The sequence below is a fragment of the Cetorhinus maximus genome, chromosome 15, assembly GCF_964194155.1.
Source record: "Cetorhinus maximus chromosome 15, sCetMax3.hap1.1, whole genome shotgun sequence".
Lineage (NCBI taxonomy): Eukaryota > Metazoa > Chordata > Chondrichthyes > Lamniformes > Cetorhinidae > Cetorhinus > Cetorhinus maximus.
This window is the reverse complement of record NC_135893.1, coordinates 40,263,144-40,289,161: the sequence shown is the minus strand read 5'-3', so window position 1 is coordinate 40,289,161 and position 26,018 is coordinate 40,263,144. Positions and strand designations below refer to the sequence as shown.

At 44.4% G+C, this 26,018-nt stretch overlaps 1 protein-coding gene across 2 annotated transcripts in view; it reads left to right on the top strand.

The window, feature by feature from the left end:
* Positions 1–26,018, top strand: part of epha8 (eph receptor A8) — a 568,862-nt gene that overhangs the window by 370,210 nt on the left and 172,634 nt on the right. For both annotated transcript variants that reach the window (XM_078558294.1, XM_078558293.1), the window contains exons 4-6: positions 642–797; positions 18,656–18,991; positions 25,704–25,828. In XM_078558294.1, coding sequence (XP_078414420.1) covers positions 642–797; positions 18,656–18,991; positions 25,704–25,828 — 617 coding nt within the window. The remainder of the gene's footprint in view (positions 1–641; positions 798–18,655; positions 18,992–25,703; positions 25,829–26,018) is intronic.

Here is a 26,018-nt window from a genome sequence, read left to right as displayed (position 1 = left end):
TGCCAGTTAAAACCAGTGAAGAATTTCGATGTGTAGATTTTCCTGGTTCCGTGGGTGGGAATGTTGGATTATTGAAGCACATGTAATGGAAAAGTGAGGAAGGTCCCTTAGAGCCTTGTAACTCTCCTACCCTGAGTTCAGGACTGAAAAAACCTACTAACCAGAAAGTTTTTTAAGCTCACAGGAATTTGTCCGAGACTGAGAGAAGCAAATATGTGGCCTTTTGACGTGGGCTGCCTGATTGAGCTGTGTGTCTCTATTTATTGTGAGCCATTTACTGCTGAAGTGCTCCAGTGTTACCTCTGTTTGATCCCACTGCTCTTTTTGACTTCCGTGCTTGACACACAGTAACTTCCAAATTGTTTTCAGCATGTAGCAGCTTGAAGGAACACATGCTGAGCTCCACAGAGAATTAAACAATCATCGATGGAATCAGCTTGTTGTTTAAATACATAATGGAGATACAAATTATTCACAGATCTCCACCGACTTCCTGCTTTGATAAAATGTTAATTAATCAATGAAATTGTAACAGCCTCTTGAAGCAGAAAGTGTTCCGAGATTGATCCAAAAGGGTGATTGAAGTGATTGGTGGTTTTGTCAAAGGACAATATTGAGGTATACGTTTTGTTTTATTTCAGCCTGTGAGCCTGGATTCTTCAAGTCGAGTTCTGGAGACCAGCTCTGTGCCAAATGTCCTCTTCACAGTCACTCTGAAATGATGGCTGCTCTCTTCTGCCAATGTGATACCAACTACTACCGATCAGCTTCTGACCTTCCCTCCGCACCTTGTACCAGTGAGTAACACAACGCGGTCTGGGTCACACGTACAGTCCAGTCCGTGTGTCTGCCATTCAATCAGTAATGCAAAATCGCAGATGTACAGCTCACATTCTTTAGTTATCTTTGACCTTTCAATACATTCTTCATCACTGAATAAATTCTCTATGACCAAACACTTTAAAAATGTATAAATCCCAAACAAATTGCCCTAGATTTATTACCCTGTGCTTCACTATCCTTTCAACCAGTCTTGGACATAAATACTTGCAGCAAGAAAAGGCTGATCAAGGAAACCCACGACATCATTTGGCTCTCCCCTCTCTCTCATTCGACCGTGGAATCTCTCTCCCCCATTCAATCCTCGACTCCCCTCTCCCCCATTCTATCTTCGACTCCCCTCTCCCCCATTCTATCCTCAACTCCCCTCTCCCCCATTCTATCCACGGCTCCCCTCTCCCCCATTCAATCCTCGACTCCCCTCTCCCCCATTCTATCTTCGACTCCCCTCTCCCCCATTCTATCCTCGACTCCCCTCTCCCCCATTCTATCCCCGACTCCCCTCTCCCCCATTCTATCCCCGACTCCCCTCTCCCCAATTCTATCCCCGACTCCCCTCTCCCCCATTCTATCCTCGACTCCCCTCTCCCCCATTCTATCCACGGTTCCCCTCTCCCCCATTCAATCCTCGACTCCCCTCTCCCCCATTCTATCCTCGACTCCCCTCTCCCCCATTCTATCCTCGACTCCCCTCTCCCCCATTCTATCCTCGACTCCCCTCTCCCCCATTCTATCCTCGACTCCCCTCTCCCCCATTCTATCCCCGACTCCCCCTCCCCCATTCTATCCTCGACTCCCCTCTCCCTCATTCTATCCTTAACTCCCTAACTTTAAATGCTAAATTCCTTCCCTCCTCCTCTGGGAAAATCTTAAATTGTGTGGCCATTATCTCCATGAAGTTGAACCTTTCCACTGAGCCAATATCTATCCAGGTCCTTTCAAAGATATCTGAGTTCAGCATGAATAAGGAACTCCTCCGGGAGTTTCAGAAATCCTTTATCCGCTGTGAAGGAACATTTTGTTTTTCTTTTCAAATTTAGTGCAAGGATACTTGTCACATTTTGGTCAGGGCCCCATTACCAGCTGTGACAACAGCAGTTCCAGCCTGTTTGTTTTTATGATCTGGATTTCGATGTTGTTCCTGTTTTAATCACTTTCTTCAAATCCCTTTCCATTTCCACACAAGAGATGGGAATAGTAATGATGACAGACACCAACTGAGTCCAACTTCAGGAATTCTACATCCAGCTCTGTGCCCTCCAGTGGTAACACTCCAATATTGATGCTTCAGCTCCAGTAATTAAGAGGTGGGCGGGGGCAAATCCCGGAAATGCCAGGAATGCAGAGGACATGTCAATTTACCAGCATTATTTCATTATCATCCCTTGATTCCAGTTCCCACCTGGCAGCCAGTCAGATTGAGCAGGCGCCTGGCAGGCTGGACAGTAAAGCCACGGCCAATGATCATTGGGAATGCCTTCTGGCAACTAGGAAACTTCACAGGTATTTTGGGGTATTGGACCAGCAATTGGGAGGGACGGGGGACTGGAAGAGATTGCGGGTTTGGTCCTGGGGGTGTTGGCTGATGGCAGCTGCTTGAGGAGGCCAGAAAGAGATGTCCTGCTCCTGCATCCAGCAGCTCCAACCTCTTCTCATCTCTTCCCCAAGCCCCGGAAAACACAGCCCACAGCTGTTAAATGTAAATATCTGTCAAAATGTGAGGAACAGCGCCTTAAATTTAAAAAAAACAGTGACCCAACTTTCCAGACTGGCTACTCAGACATGCCCAACCCACCAAAATTAAACTGGGAGTAGACAGTTTGGGGTCAGGTTTTACATAGTTACCGATTGAAGCCCCCATGTGCTGAGCCTCTCCTGCCCATCACCAGGAGGTTAAAGCTGCTCATCTGCCACTTTAATAAAGGAATGTTACGCAGTTTGTGCTGGTGTTTTTTTTCTATATTCTTCCATGGGATGTGGATGTTGCTGACAATGCCAGCATTTGTTGCCCATCCCTAATTGCCCCTGAACTCAGTGGCTTGTTAGGCCATTTCAGAGGGGAGTTAAAAGTCAACCACATTGCTGTGGGTCTGGAGTTATATGTATGACAGACCAGATAAGGACAGCAGATTTCCTTCCCTGAAGGACAATAGTGAACCTGATGGGTTTTGATGACAATGGACGTTGATTTCAAAAGATTAGAAACTCTTTAGGTTTAATATCGCCATGCTGCCTGCTACAGGCTCTTGTACATCTGTGAAATGCAGCCCTTGGAAAACTTACACATAATACATGAGTTCCTAACTAAGTAATTCCTAGCTACTTAAAAAGGAATGAAACCAGATGGACCACCCGGCCTCGACATAGGGACCGAAAACAACAAAGGCAAACTCAGCCCTGTTGACCCTGCAAAGTCTTCCTTACTCACATCTGGGGGCTAGTGCCAAAATTTGGAGAGCTGTCTCACAGACTAATCAAGCAACAGCGTGACATAGGCATCCTCACGGAATCATACCTTACAGATTATTGTCCCAGACACCACCATCATCGTCCCTGGGTATGTCCTGTCCCACCAGCAGGACAGACCCAGCAGAGGTGGCAGCACAGTTGTATACAGTCAGGAGGGAGTTGCCCTGGGAGTCCTCAATATCGATTCTGGACCCCATGAAGTCTCATGGCATCAGGGCAAACATGGGCAAGGAAACCTCCTGCTGATTACCACGTACCGCCCTCCCTCAGCTGATGAATCAGTGCTGCTCCATGTTGAACACCACTTGGAGGAAGCACTGAGGGTGACAAGGGCACAGAATGTACTCTGGGTGGGGGACTTCAATGTCCATCACCAAGAGTGGCTCGGTAGCACCACTACTGACCGAGCTGGCCAAGTCCTAAATGACATAGCTGCTAGACTGGGTCTGCGGCAGGTGGTGAGGGAACAAACAAGAGGGAAAAATATAATTGACCTGATCATCACCAACCTGCCTGCTGCAGATGCATCTGCCCATGACAGTATCGGTAGGAGTGGCCGCCGCACAGTCCTTGTGGAGACGAAGTCCCGCCTTCACATTGAGAATACCCTCCATCGTGATGTGTGGCACTACCACTGTGCTAAATGGGATAGATTTTGAACAGATCTAGCAGCTCAAGACTGGGCATCCATGAGGCGCTGTGGGTCATCAGCAGCAGCAGAATTGTACTCAACCACAATCTGAAACCTCATGGCCTGGCATATCCCCCACTCTAGTATTACCATCAAGCCAGGGGATCAACCCTGATTCAATGAAGAGTGCAGGAGGGCATGCCAGGAACAGCACCAGGCATACCTAAAAATGAGGTGTCAGCCTGGTGAAGCTATAACACAGGACTACTTGCGTGCCAAACAGCATATGCAGCAATGATAGACAGAGCAAAGCAATTCCACAACCAACAGATCAGATCTAAGCTCTGCAGTTCTGCCACATCCAGTCATGAATGGTGGTGGAGAATGAAACAACTCACTGGAGGAGGAGGCTCCACAAATATCCCTATCCTCAATGATGGAGGAGCCCACACATCAGTGCAATAGATAAGGCTGAAGCATTCGCAACAATCTTCAGCCAGAAGTACCAAGTGGATGATCCATCTCGGCCTCCTCTGGAGGTTCCAAGCATCACAGATGCCAGTCTTCTGCCAATTCGATTCACTCCATGTGATATCGCGAAACGGCAGAAGCCACTGGATACTGCAAAAGCTATGGGCCCTGACAATATTCCGGCAATTGTACTGAAGACTTGTGCTCCAGAACTTGCCACACCCCTAGCCAAGCTGTTCCAGTACAGATACAACACTGGCATCTACCGGCAATGTGGAAAATTGCCCAGGTATTCCTGTACGCAAAAAGCAGGACAAATCCAACCTGGCCAATTACCGTCCCATCAGTCTACTCTCCATCACCAGTAAAGTAATGGAAGGGGTCATCAACAGTGCTATCCAGTGGCACTTGCTTAGCAATAACCTGCTCACTGATGCCCAGCCTGTGTTCCACCAGAGCCACTCAGCTCCTAATCTCATTACTGCCTTGCTCCAAGCCTGGACAAAAGAGGTGAACTCCCAAGGTGAGGTGAGAGTGACTGCCGTTGACATCAAGGCAGCATTTGGCTGAGTGTGGCATCAAGGAGCCCTAGCAAAACTGGAGTCAATGGGAATCAGGGGGAAAACTCTCCATTGGTTGGAGTCATACCTAGCACAAAGGAAGATGGTTGTGGTTGTTGGAGGTCAATCATCTCAGCTCCAGGACATCACTGCAGGAGTTCCTCAGGGTAGTATCCTAGGCCCAACCATCTTCAGCTGCTTCATCAATGACCTTACTTCCATCATGAGGTCAGAAGTGGGGATGTTCACTGATGATTGCACAATGTTCAGCACCATTCGCGACTCCTCAGATACTGAAGCAGTCCATGTCTAAATGCAGCAAGACCTGGACAATACCCAGGCTTGGGCTGACAAGTAGCAAGTAACATTTATGTCACACAAGTGTCAGGCAATGACCATCTCCTACGAGAAAGAAGCCAACTATCACCCCCTGATGTTCAATGGCATTACCATCACTGAATCCCCCACTATCAACACCCTGGGGGTTACCATTGACCAAAAACTGAACTGGACTAGCCATATAAATACTGTGGCTACAAGAGCAGGTCAGAGGCTAGGAATCCTGCAATGAGTAACTCACCTCCTGTCTCCCCAAAGCCAGTCCACCATCTACAAGGCACAAGCCAGGAGTGTGATGGAATACTCTCCACTTGCCTGGATGAGTGCAGCTCCCACAACACTGAAGAAGCTGGACACTGTCCAGGACAAAGCAGCCGCTTGATTGGCACCACATCCACAAACATTCACTGCCTCCACCACCGACGCACAGTGGCAGCAGTGTGTACCATCCACAAGATGCACTGCAGGAACTCACCAAGGCCTCTTAGACACCTTCCAAACCTACAACCACTACCACTTAGAAGGACAAGGGCAGCAGTCACATGGGAACACCACTGCCTGGAAGTTCCCCTCCAAGCAATTTACCATCCTGACTTGGAAATATATCGCCGTTCCTTCACTGTCACTGGGTCAAAATCCTGGAACTCCCTTCCTAACAGCACTATGGGTGTACCTACACCACAGGGACTGCAGCGGTTCAAGAAGGCAGCTCACCACCACCTTCTCAAGGGCAACTAGGGATGGGCAATAAATGCTGGCCTAGTCAGCGAAGCCCACATCCCGTGAATGAATAAAAAAAATTATTCTCCAAAACTGTTTTGTTGTGCTGCACTGAATGTTAACCCTTTTCTACCCGGTTCTAATAAACCAGGTGATTAGAAAGAGCAGAGAGAGGAATGGGGTTCAATACTCACCTAGGGCAGGAAAGCAGCACCAGAAGGAGCTGGCTCTAAGGTGTTTCAGTGTAAGATTCAATGTTTAATTTGAGTGAATTGCCCACAACAAAATATCAAAGTGCCATTTAGTCCATCAAACCCACTGCTGCCACAGGCTGCACCCGCTCTGTCCTAGCAAAGTTTTGCATAAAAACTCACTTCAAGCCGAGTGGAATTGGAATACTACATTAGGATATCTGTTGAACTTCCAAACTCTGTCCCACCCAGTTATATTTCCTTACTATCGAATTTTCTCAAGGTGTTTTCCACTCAATCACCCCTTAATTCTGATGGAGGTTAGGCACTCTCTAAACAGGATTTTCACCAAAACTCTGCCGTAGATACAGCAACAAAGTGGGGGACCTCCTAGGGACACACAGCAGCTCTTACCAGCAGGAACTCACAAGCTGTTGTGCCTTATAGAGGATGTGATCATATCCTTTGCTTATCATCTTTGGGATGTGGGCATTGCTGGCAAGGTATTGAGTGTATTTAAGACCGAGATAGATAGGTTCTTGATTGGTAAGGGGATCAAAGGTTACAGGGAGAAGGCGGGAGAATGGGGTTGAGAAACTGATCAGCCATGATTGAATGGCGGAGCAGACTCGATGGGTCGATTGGCCTAATTTCTGCTCCTATGTCCTAGGGTCTTATGGTCTTATGGCTTTTATAGCCCATCCCGAGCTGCCCTGAGGGGTTGGTGCTGGACATCCTATTTGATCCGCTGCAGTTTTTGCGGTGAAGGTGTTCTCACAATATTACTGTTGTAATTCTTTGTATTGTTTTATACAACTGAAGGGTTTGCTAGGCCACTTCAGAAGGCAGTTAAGTATCAACCAGGTGGGATGTGGGACTGAAGTTGAGTCGTTGTTCCGTAGGGACAGTAGTGGAGGCTTCACTGCAGTTCAGCCCAGTCTTTTTCAAGCAAAGTCATGAATGGTCCGAGTTGACCAGGGTACCTGAGACAAAGCATAACAATTTACACTGTCTATAAATATATAAATAGATGCAATATGTTACATTTTCATAAACACTGTGCAAACATTTCACTGCAGTTTTATTCCAGCATTAATGTTCAGACTGTGAAAGACAGCCAATAGCAAATTGCTCTCTCTCTCTCTTCCATCCTGCCAATCTTCACCTCTATTGAAGTCAGTGTAAACAAGCTGATTCGCTAGTGTCCATTCTGCATTACCACCAATGATCAATGTTACCACATCCTTATGTTCTGAAGTGTTCTTTAATTTCTTGCATAACTTTTTAGTCGCACTTTCTCTCACGTTAAGGAAATGAGATTATACATAGATTTCAAAGAATGATCATCATGAAGAAGGTTTTCTGAGCTTCAGAAATGAGTCAGGCCTGGGCTATTGGAGAGTAATGAGAAATCTGTCAACTCAAACTGACAGGATTTTGCCTCTTATTAACATAAGTCCATTTAAGTTGCTTTTCTTGAGCATCGGACTAGCATCTACTTACCATAAACTTACTAACATTTCTCCAACAATTTCATGCATATCATGGATCAGTTTGAAATAAATCTGTCCATTCTATTCTCATCCACTCCTTGCATACACAACTAATCAAGTTGCAATATAATAACCGTTTATTATCTGATCAGTTACAGGCTGCATCTTCATTCTGGTGTAAGTAATGTAGAGTAATGTAGTGGTGACACAGCAGAATGAGGGGAGTGGGACACTCTGATGTTAATGAGGTGTCTGACAGGAGAGCAGTGTAGTTAACACTCCATCACTCTGCCCTGCAGACTTAAAGATCCACATTTGATTACTCCAGCCCATTCAGCACCTAATGCCAGCTGGGCTATTGGAGAAGGTCCTGGCAGTGTTAAAGGCACTTGTCCCACCCCCCCCTCAAACCAGATTATATTTCACCTCTCTTCTATTTTTACTTAGTTCTGTTGAAGGGTCATTCGGACTCGAAACATTAATTGTGCTCCTTTCCACAGATGCTGCCAGACCTGCTGAGTTTTTCCGGGTATTTTTGTTTTTGTTTTGGATTTCCAGCATCCGCAGTTTTTTGCTTTTATCTTAGTGTTAAAGGCATGCTGCAGACAGAATGGTGGGATCACTCTGTGTGGATCCTGACCACCTCCCAGTGACTGCCTTAATATAGTAAAGCTTAGCAGAGGCCTATGATTTGATGGCTGATCTGTTCACTCTACTGGGACATTAAATAGAGGGGAACATTTAAAATACAGTAGACCACAAGTGAGTCTTTTAATCATCTTTTGGAGGGCTAAACAGAACTATGAATAACTTAAAAAAAAACATTTTGTGATTTATCCAAGTTTCTGTAGGTTTTTGATGAAATGTGAAATGCCAACAAGGCAATTGTTGGACTTCTGTGCTGGAGATAGTGAACTCAGCATTTCCAAAAACACAGTTCTTATGTGAGGAAAATTATCCCCATTTCAGGACTAGTATCACTGTGTCAGGAATGCGATCCAACTGCTAGAAACATAATCTCCAAGTCAAGAACACAATACAACTGACAAGAATGCAACCCGGCTGTCAGTAACGCGTTCGAATTGTCAGAAATCCAATCGGACTGTCAGGAATGTAACCCGGCTGTCAGGAGCACAGTCGGACTATCAGGAATGCATTTAGACTGTCAAGAACACATCTCAATAGCGCTTCAGTTACTTTAATCATTTTATGAATATGTCTCCAGAACTGCTGACAGAAAGGTGCCCAAAATAATTCCAGAGCTAAGGCTTTCACACATATTAAGCAAGGTTAATTCGCTACAGTTCAAAAACACTGTTACATAACAAAGTAACTTTCTCTATAAATTATATTGAAGTATTTAATGCATTAAGGTGCTTAATAAATATATCATTATTTTTATTAATGATATATATATGATCTATCTGCCAGAACTTGTGATCCATGTTGGAACCCATGGCACAAATAGAAAAAACGTTGAGGTCCTTCAGGTAAAGTTTCAGGGAAACAAAAGGGAAAAAGATTAAACAGGATCTCAAAGGGAGTGACCTTGGGATGACTCCAATGCCACGAGCCAGAATTAGAGAATCAGGAGGATAGAGCAGGTAAACGTGTGGCTGCAGAAGTGGTGCAGGATGGAAAGTTTCAGATCCTTGGGGCATTGGAACTGGTTCTGGGAGCCGGGACTAATGTTCTCATGGAGATGTTAACAATTACTGTTCGAGAGAATTTAATCAAATTCGACAAGGGTTAGGGCAATCAGAAAATGGCAGGCAGGAGCAGCAATGAGATCAGAGGATAGAGAAATTTAAACATCAGTCAAATTAGAAATATCCCCAAAATTGCAGGAACCTGACTGAGAAAAATAACAGAAATTTTGAAGGGGGTAATAAATTGTATGGACATTGATATCCATAGTGGAATTAAATAAATAACAGGTTGTCAATTGGGATTATGATGAGGTTGCATTAACAGAGGCATGGCTCCAACAAGGTCAGGAATGAGTTATTAATATTCTTGCTGATCAAGTATTCAAGAGTGCTAGAGCAGAAAAAAACAGTTTAAATTAAAGATGATGTTAGGGTTCTGAAGAGAAATGATTACTACATGGTTCTAGGACTTGGCTCCCATTTGGCTTGATCTGAGAAACAGAGGAGAAGCTGTTACTGCAGTATAAGGGTCTGGCACATATAGGGTTAATGTGGGACTGTGTACATTACTGCCCACACAGTGATGTAAGAAAGCACATGACCCAGACCCAGGGTCGGTGTGGAGTAGAGCAGAGAGGCGTATAGCCCTAAGCATCGAGACTGCTTCCAGCTTGTACCCTTTCCTTTACGTGTGTGAATCGTTCTAGTAGTTAATAAAGATTTACAGTTAACCTCCAGAAGATGACGGAGTCTCTTTTAATACATACCAACCTGTAACCAACACCCCACCACAGTTACACTTCTTTTATAGAGTTGTGAACAGTAAGAGGGGAATAGATAGACTCAGAGAATGGTCACAATACAGAAGGAGGCAATTCCTTCAACAGTGCCTTCCAAACCTGCAACCTCTAATTTCTAGTAGGACAAGGGCAACCTATAAACATCCTGACCAGAAACTGAATTCATAAGTTTTCTTTGGCAGACTCAGGCTAAATATAGAAAATTCAGAGGGGAAGTGAAAAAGGAAAGAGGCAAAGAGAGAATATGGGAAGAGACTGGCAGCCTCACATCATTTTTACTCCTTTTGCCAATTATTTTGAATCTGTGCCCTCTCGTTCTTGATGTTCTCTTGAGTGTGAACAGTTTCTCACTATTTACCCTGTCCATACCCCTCAGGACCTTGAATATCTCTATCAAGTCTCCTCTCAGCCTTCTTTTCTCCAAGGAAAACAGTTTCAACCTCTCCAATCTAACCTCATAGCCACAGTTCTTCATCCCAGGTATCAGTGGAGTGTGTTACAATAAGAGAGCTTCTGGCTAACAGCAACCAAGACATAGATCAGTTTATAGTAATTGTAGGAAGATGTAGAAGATAAAAATATGCAACCTAGGAAAAACAAATTTCAGCGATTTAAGAAAAGACCCAGCACAGGTAGGTTGGAAAAGGAGATTGCAGGGTAAAGCAGGAACAGGCCATTGGGGGGAATTTGGAGAATACCAGAAGCAGTAACAGGCATATCAAAAAAAGCATCAGCCTGGTGAAGCTATAATACAGAACTCAATGTATGCAGAGGCAGCATGTTATAAACAGAGCTAAATGGTACCACAACCAAGGGATCAGATCAAAGCTCTTCAGTCCTGCCACATCCAGTCATGAATGATAGTGGGCAATTAAACTTCTTACTGGAGGAGGAGGCTCCACAAATATCCCCATCCTCAATGATGGGGGAGCCCAGCATATCAGTGCCTAAGACAAGGCTGAAGCATTTACAACCATCTTCATCCAGAAGTGCCAAGTGGATGATCCATCTCGGCCTCCTCTTGATATCCCTGGCACCACAGATACCAGTCTTTAGCCAATTCGATTCATTTCACATGATATCAGGAAATGGTTGCAGGCACTGAACACAGAAAAGGCTTTGGCCTGGCAACATTCAGGTAATAGTATTGAAAACTTGTTCTCCAGAACTAGCTGCACCCCTAGCAAAACTGTTCTTGTACAGCTGGAGTATTGGCATCTCCCTGGCAATGTGGAAAATTGCCCAGGTATGTCCTGTAAACAAAAGCAGGACAAATCCAACCCGGCCAAATATCGTTCCATCAGTCAACTCTTGATCATCAGCAAAGTGATGGAAGGTGTCATTGATGGTGTTATCGAGCGGCACTTACTCAGCAATAACCTGCTCACCAATGCTCAGTTTGGGTACCGCCAGGATCACTCCACTCCAGACCTCATTAAAGTCTATATCCAAAAATAGATTCTCTCTCTCTTCAGGTACCTGAGAGGACTTGGCAATCATGAATATCCATGTAAATCTTGTTCTACCCATGGACCAACACAGATCAAATGTAGACAGTAGAGTTAAATCACAGAATTGAGAGTGATTGCCCTTGACAGCAAGGCAGCATTTGACCAAGTATTGGTCATCAAGGAACTTTAATAGAATTGAAGTCAGTGGGAATCAGGGGGAAATCTCTCCATTGTTTGGAGTCTAGCACAAAGGAAGATGGTTGTGGTTGTTGGAGGTCAGTCATCTCAGCTCCAGGACATCAATGCAGGAGTTCCTCAGGGTAGTGTCCTCGGCCCAACCATCTTCAGCTGCATCATCAATGACCTTCCTTCCAATATAAGGTCAGAAGTGGGGATGTTCACTGATGATTGCACAATGTTCAGCACCGTTTGCTACCCTTAAATACTGTGTCCACATGCAGAAAGACCTGAACAACATTCAGGCTTGAGCTGATAAGTGGTCAGTAATGTTTATGTCACACAAGTGCCAAGAAACGACCATTTTCAACAAGAGGAAATCTAACCATTGCCCCTTGACATTCAACAGCATTACAATCGCTGAATCCCCTAGTTGCTATTGACGAGAAACTGAATTGGATCAACCATATAAATAATGTGGTAACAAGATCAGGTCAGAGGCTGGGAATTCTGTGCAGAGTAACTCGCTTCCTGACTCCCCAAAGCCTGTCCACCAACTACAATGCACAAATTAGGAGTGTGATTGAATACTGTCCACGAGTGCAACTCCAACAACACTCAAGAAGCTCGACAACATCCAAGACAAAGCAGCCTGCTTGGTTGGCCCCCCATCCACAAAGATTCACTCCCTCCAACAATGACACAGCGTGTATCATCTACAAGGTGCACTGCAGCAACTCACCGAAGCTCCTTCGACAGCATCTTCCAAGGCTGCTTTCTCTACTACCTAGAAGGACAAGGGCAGCAGACACATGGGAACACCAACACCTGGAAGCTCCCCTCCAAGCCACTCACCATCATGACTTGCAGGGATATCACCGTTCCTTCACTGTCGCTGGGTCAAAATCCTGCAACTCCCTTCCTAATAGCACTGTGGGTGTATCTACACCACATGGGCCACAGCGGTTCAAGAGGGCAGCTCACCATCACATTCTCAAGGGCAATTAGGGATGGGCAATAAATACTAACCTTCCCAGCATTGCCCACATTCGATTAATGAATAAAATTAATAAAATATTTCTGGTATTTTTTTATTGAGTTATCAGGATCTGGAACCCTCTAACTGAAAAGGTGTTGGAAGCTAATTTCAAAAATAATATTCAAGGAAATTGGGCGGGTCTTGTGGATGAGGAATTTACAAAATTTCGGACAAGAAGGGGGAATGTAGGATTATGTGTGACTGATTTTTCAAAAAACGAGTACAGGCACAAAAATGCTCCCTTTTAATAAAAACAGAAAATGCTGGAACGTATCAACATACAAATTAGGAGCAGGATTAGGCCACTTGGCACTTCCAGCCCACTCGGCCCCTCGAGCCTGCTCTGCCATTCAACAAGATCATGACTGATCTGATTGTAACCTCAACTCCACATTCTGCCAACCTCCGATAACCTTTCACCCCCTTGTTCATCAAGAATCTATCTAGCTCTGTCTTAAAAATATACAAAGACTCTTCTTCTACCGCCTTTTGAGGAAGAGAGTTCCAAAGACTCACAACCCTCTGAGAGAAAAAAATTCTCCTAATCTCTGTCTTGAATGGGAGACCCCTTATTTTTAAACAGCGACCCCTAGTTCTAGATTCTCCCACAAGGCGAAACATCCTCTCCACATCCACCCTGTCAAGACCCCTCAGGATCTTGTATGTTTCAATCAAGTTGCCTCTTACTCTTCTAAACTCCAGCAGATACAAGCCTAGTCTGTCCAACCTTTTCTCATAAGACAACCCAACCATTCCAGGCACTAGTCTAGTAAACCTTCTATGCTTCCATTGCTTTTACATCCTTCCTTAAATAAGGAGACCAGTACTGTACACAGTACTTCAGATATGGTCTCACCAGTGCCCTGTACAACTGAAGCATAACCTCCCTACTTTTATATTCAATTCCCCTCACAATAAATTACAACATTTCATTAACTTTCCTAATTACTTGCTGCACCTGCAATTCATGCACTAGGGCACCCAGATCCCCCTGCATCTCAGAGCTCTGCAATCTCTCACTATTTAGATAACATGCTTCTCTTTAATTCTTCCTGCCAAATTGGAAAATTTCACTTTTTCCCACATTATACTCCATTTGCCAGATCGTTGCCCATTCAATTAACCCATCTATGTCCCACTTAGCTTATCCATGTAGACCGTCCCAATGGTACAGATCCCACTTTCCCCAGCACTGGTGCCAGTGCCCCACAAACTGGAACCCACTTCTCCCACACCAGTCTTTGAGCCACGCATTCATTTCCCCAATCTCATTTGCCCTATGCTAATTTGCACGTGGCTCAGGTAATAATCCAGAAATTATTACCTTTGATGTTCTGCTTCTTAATTTGATGCCTAGCTCCTCATACTGACTATGTAGAGCCTCCTTCCTCATCCTGCCTATGTTGTTGGTAACTTACATGGACCATGACCACTGGATCCTCCCCCTCCCACTGCAAGTTCCTCTCCAACCCTGAGCAGATGTCCCCAACCCAGGCACCGGGCAGGCAACACAGCCGTCTGGACTCTTGCTCTTTGCAAAAAAAAAACTGTGTCAATCCCCCTCATTATACTGTCTCTACTACCACTGCATTCCTTTTTGCTCCCCCAACTTCAATGACTTTCTGTACCACGGTGCCATGCTCAGTAGCACAACCACCCTGCAGCCTCCACTTTCAGCCAAACAAGCTGAGAGAACCTCAAACCTGTTAGACAATTGCAGAGGCTCACACTCCTGCACTCCTGTCTTCTGGGTCCCCTTACCTGCCTCACTTGCAGTCACACCCTCCTGTCCCTGACTACTGACCAACTTTGAAGACCCTGCTGTCCTAAGGTTTTGACCACCTCCTGATACAAAGTGTCCAGTTCACTTCCTTTTTAAAAACAAAATTAATCATACAGAATCCCCCTCTCTGATGTGTCGCAGTGTCTGCAGCTCAGCCTCCAGCTCAATGACTCTGATCCGAAGTTCCTCGAGCCACAAACACTTGCTGCAGCCTTTTCACGCATGGAAAGATGTTAACTGATTGAGGGTGAGAATTCTGTCCGCATCTATGGAGCAAGTCCTGTCCTAAAGAACTGCCAGCCAATCCGATTGGCCAGCAGCTCTGTCATCCCAGCAGCGCCAGGTTCGCGTGGAGGCCACTGAGAAGTCTGGGGTATAGGCAGGACCCGGCTGGCAGGCCCCATTGAAGGAGGGCGATGTGGGTGGCGGTCCGGGTTTGAGAGGCCAGGGGGAGGGTTAAAGGGAGGGTGTGACTTGGGGGATGCCACAAATGTGGTGTCGAGCTTCTTGATGTCACTGGAGTTGCACTCATCCAGACAAGTGAAGAGTAATACTGTCCCCTGTAAAATGGTGCACATTTTATAAGCGTTCTCCCCCTCCCTGGCCTTCAACTCCCCCTGCTGGTGGGGGTGTGTAAAATCCAGCCCATTAACTCCGTTTCCCTCTCCACGATGCTGACCTACTGAGTATTTCCAGCATTTTCTGTTTTTATTTCAGATTTCCACATCTGCAGTATTCTGCTTTTGGATAAATGACCCCCTTCTCTGCTGTAAGTTTCTAAGGCTCTATGAAAATCTTACTAATGCTGACACTGCTGCATGCAATTAGTCAGTCCCATTAACTGTCTGAGAAGGGTTCTAATGGTGAGACTCGATCATTTTAAATTGCTGTATCACAATCACCCATTACTCCACTGCATTCTGGCCCGTCACTGGATATTTTATAGGACTACATCATTGTGCGATAATCTATGAGTAATAACTATTGCAGAGCAACGCTTGGTAACCCCTTTAATCTGCCAAATGTAAAATCAGACTCATAAAGATCATATGTGAATCATTCACTCTATTTATCCAAAATGAAGATATAAAAGTAACCGACGGAGCCTAATCATATCAATATTTAATTAGTGCTGTTGTACACCAAGCCAGCTATGAAAATAAAAGCACTTGGAACAGCCCTGTGCCTACAGTGTCAAGTTGAATGAGTGATTGTTTGAATGTTACATTGTCCAATATGTTAGCCTCCAAGCAGCATGTGGCTAATTGTGTTTCAGATTAGGAAATAAAAGTGAATAATAGACACGCTTTGTGCCTTTGTTTGTAAAATGGTAAAATGAACAGCAATGTGTGTGAGTGTTGTGTGAGTGGTGTGTGATTGTTGTGTGTGTGTTGTGTGATTGTTGTGTGTGTTGTGTGTTGAGAGTGCTGTGTGATTGTTGTGAGTGTTGTGTGAGTGGTGTGTGATTGTTGTGTGAGTGTTGTGTGAGTGGTGTGTGATTGTTTCGTGAATGTTGTGAGTGTTGTATGAGTGTTGTGTGATTATTACATGTGTTGGGAGTGTTGTGTGAGTGTTATGTGACTGTTGTGTGATAGTTGTATGAGTGTTGTGAGTGTTGTGTGTGTTGTGTGAGTTGTGTGGGTGTTGTGTGTTGTGTGCTGTGTGAGGTGTGTGGGTGTTGTGTGAGTGTTGTGTGAGTTGTGTCATTGTTGTGTGAGTGTTGTGTATGTTGTGTGATTGTTGTGAGTGTCATGTGAGTGTTATGAGTATTGTGTGACTTGTGTCATTGTGTGCGTTGTGTGAGTGTTGTGTGAGTTGTGTGTGTTGTGTGAGTGTCGTGTGATTGTTATGAGTTGTGTGAGTGTTGTGTGTGTTGTTTGAGTGTTGTGTGAGTGTTGTGAGTGTTTTACTCCCTCAATAACTGTTTCTCTGCTAAAATTGTGAGAATGCCGAATTCCAGCACCATGGAAACACGGTAAGGAGAGGGAAGGATCACAATGATCAGATTGACCAATTAGAATAATTGAAAAATTGGCACCTTAACAAATGCATTTTGGAAATCCAAATACACTGCATCTACTGATTTCCCTTTATCCACCCTGCTTGTCTTACCCAAAAAGAACCTAACAGATGTGTCAATTGCTGTTTCCCATTTTATAAAACTATGTTGACTCTGACTATGCAAATATCCTGTTGCTACTTACTAATGGATTACTAATGGCATTATCCTAATGACAGATATTTGACTAAGTGGCCTATAGTTTTCAGATTTCTATCTCTTCCCTTGAATAGAAGTCTTTGGGATTTGCATTCACTAAATAATAAAAATAATAGAGATGTTACATTTGTGCTTATCCAATCCATTGGGACCTTTCCAGAATCTAGGGAATTTTGGAAGGTATTAACAGAGTGCAGAAAAGATTCACGAGAAAATAGTTCCAGGATGAGGAACTTCAGTTACTTGGCAAGATTCAAGAAGTTGGGACTGTTCTGCTTGGGGAAGAAAAGTTTGAGAGGAGATTTGATAGAGGTATTCAAAATCAAGAGGGTGTGGTCAGAGTAGATAGAGAGAAATTGCTCCCATTGGTGAAGGATTGAGAATCAGAGGATGCAGATTTAAGGCAATTGGCAAAGGAAGCAATGGTAACATGAGGAAAAACTTCTTCATGCATCAAGTGGTTGGGGTCTGGAATGCATTGCCTGAGAGTGTAGTGGAGGCAGGGTCAATCATGGCTTTCAAAAGGGAATTGGATCATTATTCAAAAAGGAAAAAGATGCAGGGCTATGGGGAAAAAGCAGAGGATAGGCATGAGGTGAATTGCTCATCAGATGGCCCACACAAACACGATGGGCTGAATGGCCTCCTGTGCTGTAACTATTCTATTATTCTATAAATAACCACTCCAGGCCAGGAAAGGAAAGCAACATGCAGCTCCAACATGGTAAATGGCAAAGGGCAAGTAGCATCCAATCACATCCTGGATGGAGGGTGGAGGCAGGTTAGGATGGAGACCAGACTGGTGAATCTCACTGTGCAAATGAACATTCTCAGTAATTATTGCGATGAATTGAAAGTCTCACACACAACTGGGGGACACAATTCCAGAAGCTCCTTTGGAATGTGGTGTGTCTTATAAATTCACAGCAGAATTCAAAACTTTGATGAAAGAGATAAACTGCAGCATGGGAGAGTTGGACCAAAAGGTTGTCAATTTCAAGGAACTGACGCAGACGCAATGAGCTGAATAGCCTCTTTCCGTGCTGTACGAATTTATGATTCTATGACTACAAAGTTTCATGCAGAATGACAGTAAATATTTATATAAATACACATGTGAAGTACAATGACTTGTCTGAGTGTGCAAGGTGTTTTTGACTAAAATTAGTGCATAGAACTAAAATGGTGTCACTGTCGTCATGCCTGTGGTTGGTCAGTAACCTCTGTTCAACAACACTGTAACAATGTCCCCTTTTGCTCTGTCACATTTCCTCAGCTTCATCTCCATGATCAGTCATAACTCCCAGTCATTCATTGATTTCTTAGTAAAGAATAGTCACACGTCCTGTCTCTCCACACCACTGATATAACTACAATCTTGTGGGTCTGGGAGGTTTACTGGGTAAATTTAATCAGCCAGGTTGAGTAGCTTCACTGAGTTGCCTTTGGGGCTGGGATGAATGTTCTGAATTTTCTCTTCCTTATGGTTTTACATGTCATTGCCTCTCTAAGAGGAATAAATAAATTTGAGGTGATTTCTGAACAGTGCAAATTGCTTGTGATGTGAGGAACATTCGTGGAATCGCAGAAATGTGTTCATAGTGCAGAACAGTGAGATGGCAAGTTATTGAAGTTAACTATTTGTATTGAGATACATTTCATGTTGCACTATCGGAAAAGAATTTGAAATAAACAAAGGAATTTAATGAGATATTACTCTAGTCAGTTTTCCAAAAAGCAAAAGTGTTACTATTTAAAGATGCTCACAGTGCTACATGACATTTCAGTTGTAATCTGACTCCCATTGTTTCTGATCTTTCCCAGGACCCCCGTCTGCCCCATTAAATGCCCTATCCAGTGTGAATGGAACCTCGGTGACCTTGGAGTGGACCCCACCCTCCAGTAACGGAGGCAGGAGTGACATCCGATACAATGTCATCTGCAGGAAGTGTGCGTGGGAGTCAAGCCAGTGTGAAGCATGTGGTAATGGGATTCGATTCAGCCCAAAGCAGATGGGACTGACCGAGCCGGTTATCAGTGTGGTAAACCTGTTGGCACACACCAACTATACGCTGAAGGTCGAGGCGGTGAATGGGGTCTCCGATCTCAGCCTGGAGCCCCGGCAGTTCATTTCGCTTAATGTCACCACTAACCAGGCAGGTATGAAAGTCAAGCCTCATTCAGCCTATCATGGAGTCAGGGAAACACACACAGCCCAATAGTAACAAGCCTGGATCCCATATCCTAAAGGAAGGTTGCAGGGAGTGTCACTTCAATCTCCTTATTTATCCAAAGCCTTGAAATGAAAACACTTGCTATTCATTGTTTTCATATTTTACCATGAAGTTTGTGAGATTATGTAGCTTGGGGGCAACTTTTATTTTGCTAATTTTCCCAACAAGATCGATCAGCATGAGGTTTACATCAAATTTTTGGACTTGATACTTCTGTTTCAAGCAAATTTATGATGAATTCTGAATGTGGAGCTGGTTGCATCATTCCCTGCTCACTGCGGTGTAACTACATATTCTGGAAGAAATGGAAAGGCCGGAGACTCCCTCTCATTCTGTGTATTTTAAAATGACCAAGCTTATTGGTAAGAGAAGAGAAGAACACAGATGGCTGGTTTTCTTTATCTTTTGGTAGTTCGGCCTGGTTTCATTAGAATGTGTTCTTATAGACTGAAGCCTGAATTTTCGCTCCTGGCTCGGGACAATTTCTGACTCAGCAAACCTGACCCGGGAGACAGTGCCCCAGAAGTTCGGATTTTCATTCTGGGGGACAGGTGAAAACGGGGTTGTGGTCACCGCCCCCGGAAAGAGTTTGGAGGTTGCTGGATGAGGAGATGGACTGGGTGAAAGTCCAACCTTTGTGCTCCAGCACTTTGTCGAACCTATAAAACAAAGGAGTAAAACAAAAAACAGCCCTCACTCCTCTCACCCCCTCACACTCCCACACACACCCATGCCCCATCAATGCCAACCCATGACACCTCATTCCCATAGCCCTTTATAATCAACTTAGTGCCAACTTTTTCCAACCCATGTACCCCACCCACCACCCTTTGCCCTTACATCCTCCATGCGAACTCACCCAGTATTCACCATGGGCGGACCTCAGAACCCATTCTGAGATTAAATAATGTTTTTAAGTGTCTATTGATGAATTCACTATTTAAAAAAAGCCATTGATAAAAAAAATCACAACATTTAACTTCCTTTAAAAGGCATTTGTATTCGTAGTCCCACTTCAAAGACTTTATAAGCTATTAGAGCTGTCAATCAAACTGCGAACTGACAGGCACCCCACTGTGATAATGATAGGTTGTGCAATCATTCAGCCTATAATGGTAGCACATACATTTATCGAACGGAGTGAAATAGCAAACATTGGCCAGGATTTTCCCCTCGGCGATTTGGGGACGGGGCCCGGTCACCGAGGGGAAAATGACGCGGAATGACATTGGGAGGAATCCTCGACGTCATCCCAGGCCATTTAAATTTTTAGGAAGGTGGGCGGACAGCAAAATCAGCTGTCTGCCCTCCAACCTGTCAATGGCCAAGTGAGGCCATTGACAGGCTAGTTAAAGTACTTAAAGACCTGCCCGGCCAACCTTAAGGCTGGTGAGCAGGCCAGGAGCCCCAGCGGGCTTCAGATTATTCATGAAACTTCATCCACTGGCGGGATGAAGTTTCATGTCAGTTTTGTACAAAAATAATAAAGTTTATGTGTTCTTTATTAACATGTCCCATCTCGTGTGACATTGTCACATGAGGGGGACATGTTAATGATATTTTAATGTTTCTATTTTTAAAGTTTTTTCCACTGTCAGTATTCTCCCTGAGACAGGACTTTGCCTCAGGGAGAAGTGCGCTCTTTCGTGCGCATGCGTGAAAGAGCGCGCTTTGACAGCTGGGGAATCCCTCACCCCCCTGCACAGGAAGAGCATAGCGCTTTGTGTCGGGAATGCTGCTGGACGGGCCTTAATTGGCCCGCCTACTTAAAATTGGCCTCGTTTCAGTGGCGGGGGTTGGCTGCCCGCCTGCCGCCAAGCCGGTGGGGCCCGCCCGCCATCTGAGGGCAAGATTCTGCCCATTGATTTTTTAAAAACTTTGCAGACAGTTTATTCAAATATCTAACGTGCAGTAGATTTAATTCCCTTGACAGCTTGACAGCTCCCTTTGACAGCTATCTTGATAGCTGTCTTTAAAGTTCCAATGAGCTTGACAACTCCAATGAGTTTAGGTACATTTAAATGCACATTCATGCCTAATTTTAACAATCCCCAAAACACACTTAACCTCTTACAAAGAGCACCTTACCTCTCCGAAAGGGCAGCTAACCTTTCCCTTAGGACACCTGACCTCTCCACAAGTGTCCTGAGACCATATCCAAAAGGGTATTGTAGCTCTGCAAAGAACTCTGGTAGGTTATGACCTTCTCCTACCAGGTCTAAGTGCACAAGTCATGTTTTGCACTTCACAGTAGTGAAAATCATATCTGGCTGAGACAGCTGATCTTTAAAATGTGCAGTTGCCTCCGTGAACCACGGATGCGTTATTTAGAACCCGCCCCCACTCTCCGCTGCACAAATTGCTGTAGCTGGGTTTGGGGCTGGTGCTTCTGGATTCTTACCTCTACAGCCATTTTCGCTAAGATGGAAAGCCTCTCTATCTGCATGAGAATTCAGGCCGGACTGTCAAATCCCAGTTTATTTATGTACTGACACTGGCAGGACTCTTGTGGTATTGCTCACCAGGATAAAAGGGCTGAAAATTAAGGAATGTGAGTGACTACCCCAATCCCACTTTAACAGCGCTGCCCACCATTTTAATTGTTCATTTCATTTACCTGCCTGAGGTGTGTGCTGGCAACAGACGAGAACCTTATTAATTCATGTGAATTGGGGCTCTATGATGTATTTAGGACCCTGATGCTATTTTAATGGAGTGGATCAAAATTCCCTCACTGGCACCACTGAGTAACACCTCACAGGATTAGCTTCAGACGCTGACTGACTGGGTACACCATTTAAAGATCAAAGGGTCCTGACTGCTGCAAATGATTTCCAATGGATTTTTCAGCTTGGAGTTTGTTTGTTTCTACTTTATTCTGCAATACTCACCTCATCATATGTGGCATTTTGCTTCATTCAACAACAGTTAGACGGGTGGACTCAACAGCAGCACCTTCAGACTCAACAGGCAGCATGAGCAGCAGGAGAGGGCGACCTGCTCATAGGAGGGCTTACATAGTCCACAGGGCGAGGAGTAAATTTCTTGGAAATTTCTGAGGAGCAGTGTGGAAGAATATTGTGCTGCACCAAAAGAAATATTCATATTTATACGGCTGCATTTGCTGCCAATGGCGTGCATGCGCAGTTTGGGTGTATTACTCCATGACATCATTGTGAGTGGCAGAGTAGGCAGTGGCCAGGACCAAAGATGGCACTGCTCCAATCATCACAGCTCTGTCTGAGGCAGCAGCATCCTTTTCTCTGCCCTTAAGGCATCCTTAATAGCTCCATAAAGTGAACACAACAGTTTCAAATCTATTAGATGGAGAAAATATCTAAACTTAACTATTTGACTATGTATTCAGCCAAAATAAATTTGCAGAGGAAGCGCTAATGTGGGTGGAAGTTGTCTGAGGCAGAGACCTGCCTAGATGACTCTGTGATTGTCTTCAAGGGGGAGGAATGCTCTGCACAAAATGTATCATTAGCTCACGCGGATAAAATGATTGCAGTGTCGCAGGCTTTCAATTAACCCCAGCAACTGCTAAAAAGACAAATGAAAATCTCATTATATACCAGCTCCTCTTTGGAGCCATTAATGCCGTATAGTTTCACTGTGTCTCTGAGGAAGACTGTGTGATGGCACACTGATGTCACTGCGTATGTGTGTGGTGACATCATTGCCGCATGCGCAGAGGAGTGTTGGCAGGCTGGAGCTGGGCACAGCAGAGTGATGTCACTGGTTTTCTGCGCATGCATGGACCAGTGCACATGTGTAGATGGGTATTGGCGACCATCTCATGTGGCTATCTTGCATTGGCAGGAGACACAGTGTATTTATATAGTGCCTTTCATGACCATAGGACATCTCAAAGCCAATGAAGTACCTTTGAAGTATAGTCACTGTTGTAATGTAGGCAGCTAATTTGCATACAGCAAGCTCCCACAAACAGCAAGGTGATAATGACCAGATAATCTATTTCTGGAATATTGATTGAGGAGTGAATATTGGCAAGTACACTGGGGATAACTCCCCTGCTCTTCTTCCAAATCGTGTTGTGAGGACTTTTCAATCCACCTGACCAGGCAGACAGATCCCCGTTTAATTTTTTGACCAAAAGATCCAAGAACACAGCATTCCCTCAGTACTACACTGGAGTGTCATTCTAGATTTTTTTGCTCAAGGCTGGGAGTGAGACTTGAACCGCAATCTTCTTGTTCAGAGGCAAGAGAGTTACCAACTGAGTCACAGCTGACACCAGCCGGGCTATGGTGGGCTTATGCAGCCTCCGACAACACAATCCAGGACATCAGCTCCATTTCCTAACCTGCTGTGCTCTGCTGGGTCGAGCAAGCCCCCATGCCTTATTTGCTTGGCCCAACAAATATATCACCTGTCCCATGGACACCAACACTCAAAATGTTGTAGATCTGGGACATGCAGCTGTAGCCAGCTTCCTTTGTGCATGAGGCTTTATGGACAACATTCACGTAGGCAACAAGACACCTGAAGATAAATTTCTATCCACAGCAAGAGCAATCACTTCATTAATGTCCAGCTGGTGTGTGATCACTGTGGAAAGGTCGTGTCAGGCTGTGCCAGTCCCACCGTCAACAATACCTTCAGCCTGCGAAGCTCACCCATCCCCCCAACTTTCCCAGGGGTACAAGAGGATGGCTGTTGGAAATAAGGACTGATGTACAATTCCCATCATGAGACCACCAGGAATATCACTAAATACACTATTGAAGCAGGTGCTGAATATGTCTAGTGGCTTCTTTCAATATGGTCCCACACAAAGTTTGTTTCATAATTGAAGTTTGCTCCATTTTGAACAACATAGCAATCGAGAGAGAACAACAGCTGGAGCAAGTTTTGTACAGTGTTAAGTAAATGGCACTACAAATACTCCATCTGTAAGACTCATATCCTGTAGTTTCAGTCAGGGATGAGTCATGTCATACCATGCTTCGATGTGTCTGCCATGTGATATCAATGGGTGAAATGCTGTCACATTTTGGCCCCGGCAAGACCATGGTAAAAGCACACTTGAGGTTCCAGATTGCCAGAGAGCACTGCCACATGAGGTCTCCTAATAACTATTAAGTGTACATTTGTAAAATACGCTGTTACTTTTTAATGAAAGCCTGTTTTTCAAAGTACCCAGTAAAGATTATCTTTCTGCTCAGTTTATTATTTCTTATATCAATCATGATTCTCGTCCCATGTAAAAGCATTTTTCTTTTCAAAAAATACTTTTTTCTATTCGTTCATGGGATGTGGGCATCATTGGTTAGGCCAGCATTTATTGCCCATCCCTAATTGCCCTTGAACTGAGGCTTGCTCAGAGGGCAATTAAGAGTCTACCACATTGCTGTGGGTCTGGAGTCACATGTAGGCCAGACCAGGTAAGGACAGCAGATTTCTTTCCCTAAAGGACATTATGAATCAGATGGATTTTTCCAACAATTGACAATGGTTTCATGGTCATCATTAGACTTTTAATTCCAGGTTTTTATTGAATTCAAATTCCACCATCTGCCAGGTCCCTGGAGTATTACCCTGGACCCCTGGATTACCAGCCCAGTGACATACCACTATGCCACCACCTCCCAGTATTGCTTAGCGGGCCAAGCATTTTCTTTAGCAGAGGGCAGGCTGCAGAACTGCATTTAGGCCTTTGTCAATGCTTCTCCCAGCATTGACTGGGAGGCAGAGCTCTCACAACAGTGCTACATCTCCAATTTTAGCCCTCAATTGAGGAGACACCTGGCTTCTGCTCAGTCGGGATTCACTCAGCGAATTGAGGGTCTGAATCTGAATCTCTCCATGTCATGGTGCTGTCCTCCTCAGTGCCCCAGTGTGAAGGGTCACTGCCCCATTTTCAATGTAATCTCTCCATTGTTTAGGTAATATTCAATCAATGTAATGTCCATACTTTAAGTTTACCAAAAGTCTGTAAGGTACTCTATTACTGTAAAAACAAATGATATGTTTTTCAAAAAAAACTAACACCTTCCCATTATAGAGTATAAACTATGTTAGATATTTAAAGGTGCATTTAATTGGACCATAGCAGCCTTCCATTTGCTTGACTGCTGTTGTACTTTCATTTTTTGTCATGGAACCTGGGCATCACTGGCCAAGCAAGCACTTATTGCCCATCCCTAATTGCCCTTGAGACAACTGAATGGCTTTTCAGGCCATTTCAGAGGAAAGTCAAGAGTCAATGAGTCAATCACATTTGCTGTTGGTCTAGAGTCACATACTGGGTAAGGATGGCAGATTTCTTTCCCTGAAGGGCATTAGTGAAGCAGTTGGTTTTTAAACTACTATCCGGTAGTATAATAGTCACTATTACTGAGACTAACTTTTTCATTTCAGATTTATTTAATGAATGGAATTTAAATTCCCCAGCTGCTATGGTGGAATTTAAGCTCATGTCTCCTCATCATTATTCCAGCCCTCTGGATTACTCATCCTGTAACATAACCATTATGCTAACATACCTGTAATATTGAGCTAACATTGCCTTGCTAATTATTAAACTGTTAAAAGTAACTCCAATTTGCGAATGCTTTAATGTAGAGACTAATTTGAGCTGTTTTATGCCCGTGGTGTCTCTTTGTTTCCAGCCCCATCACAGATCTTGGTTGTCAAACAGGAAAACACCAGCCAGAACAGTGTGACGTTGATGTGGCATGAACCAGACCAGCCCAATGGCATCATACTGGAATATGAGATCAAATATTTTGAGAAGGTAAAGAATTTCATACTGTGTTGTGTTATTTGAATCATTACCTCAAGTGTCTCAGGAGAGAGCTGGATTCAACTGTTGTATTGACTTCCTGCCTGTTTATGCTAGTGCTGTGGACACCACCATCTTGTGCAGTGTTCTGCAAAGGGTGGGCATGTCATGCACCTGCTTCGGGAGGACATTTGTTATATGC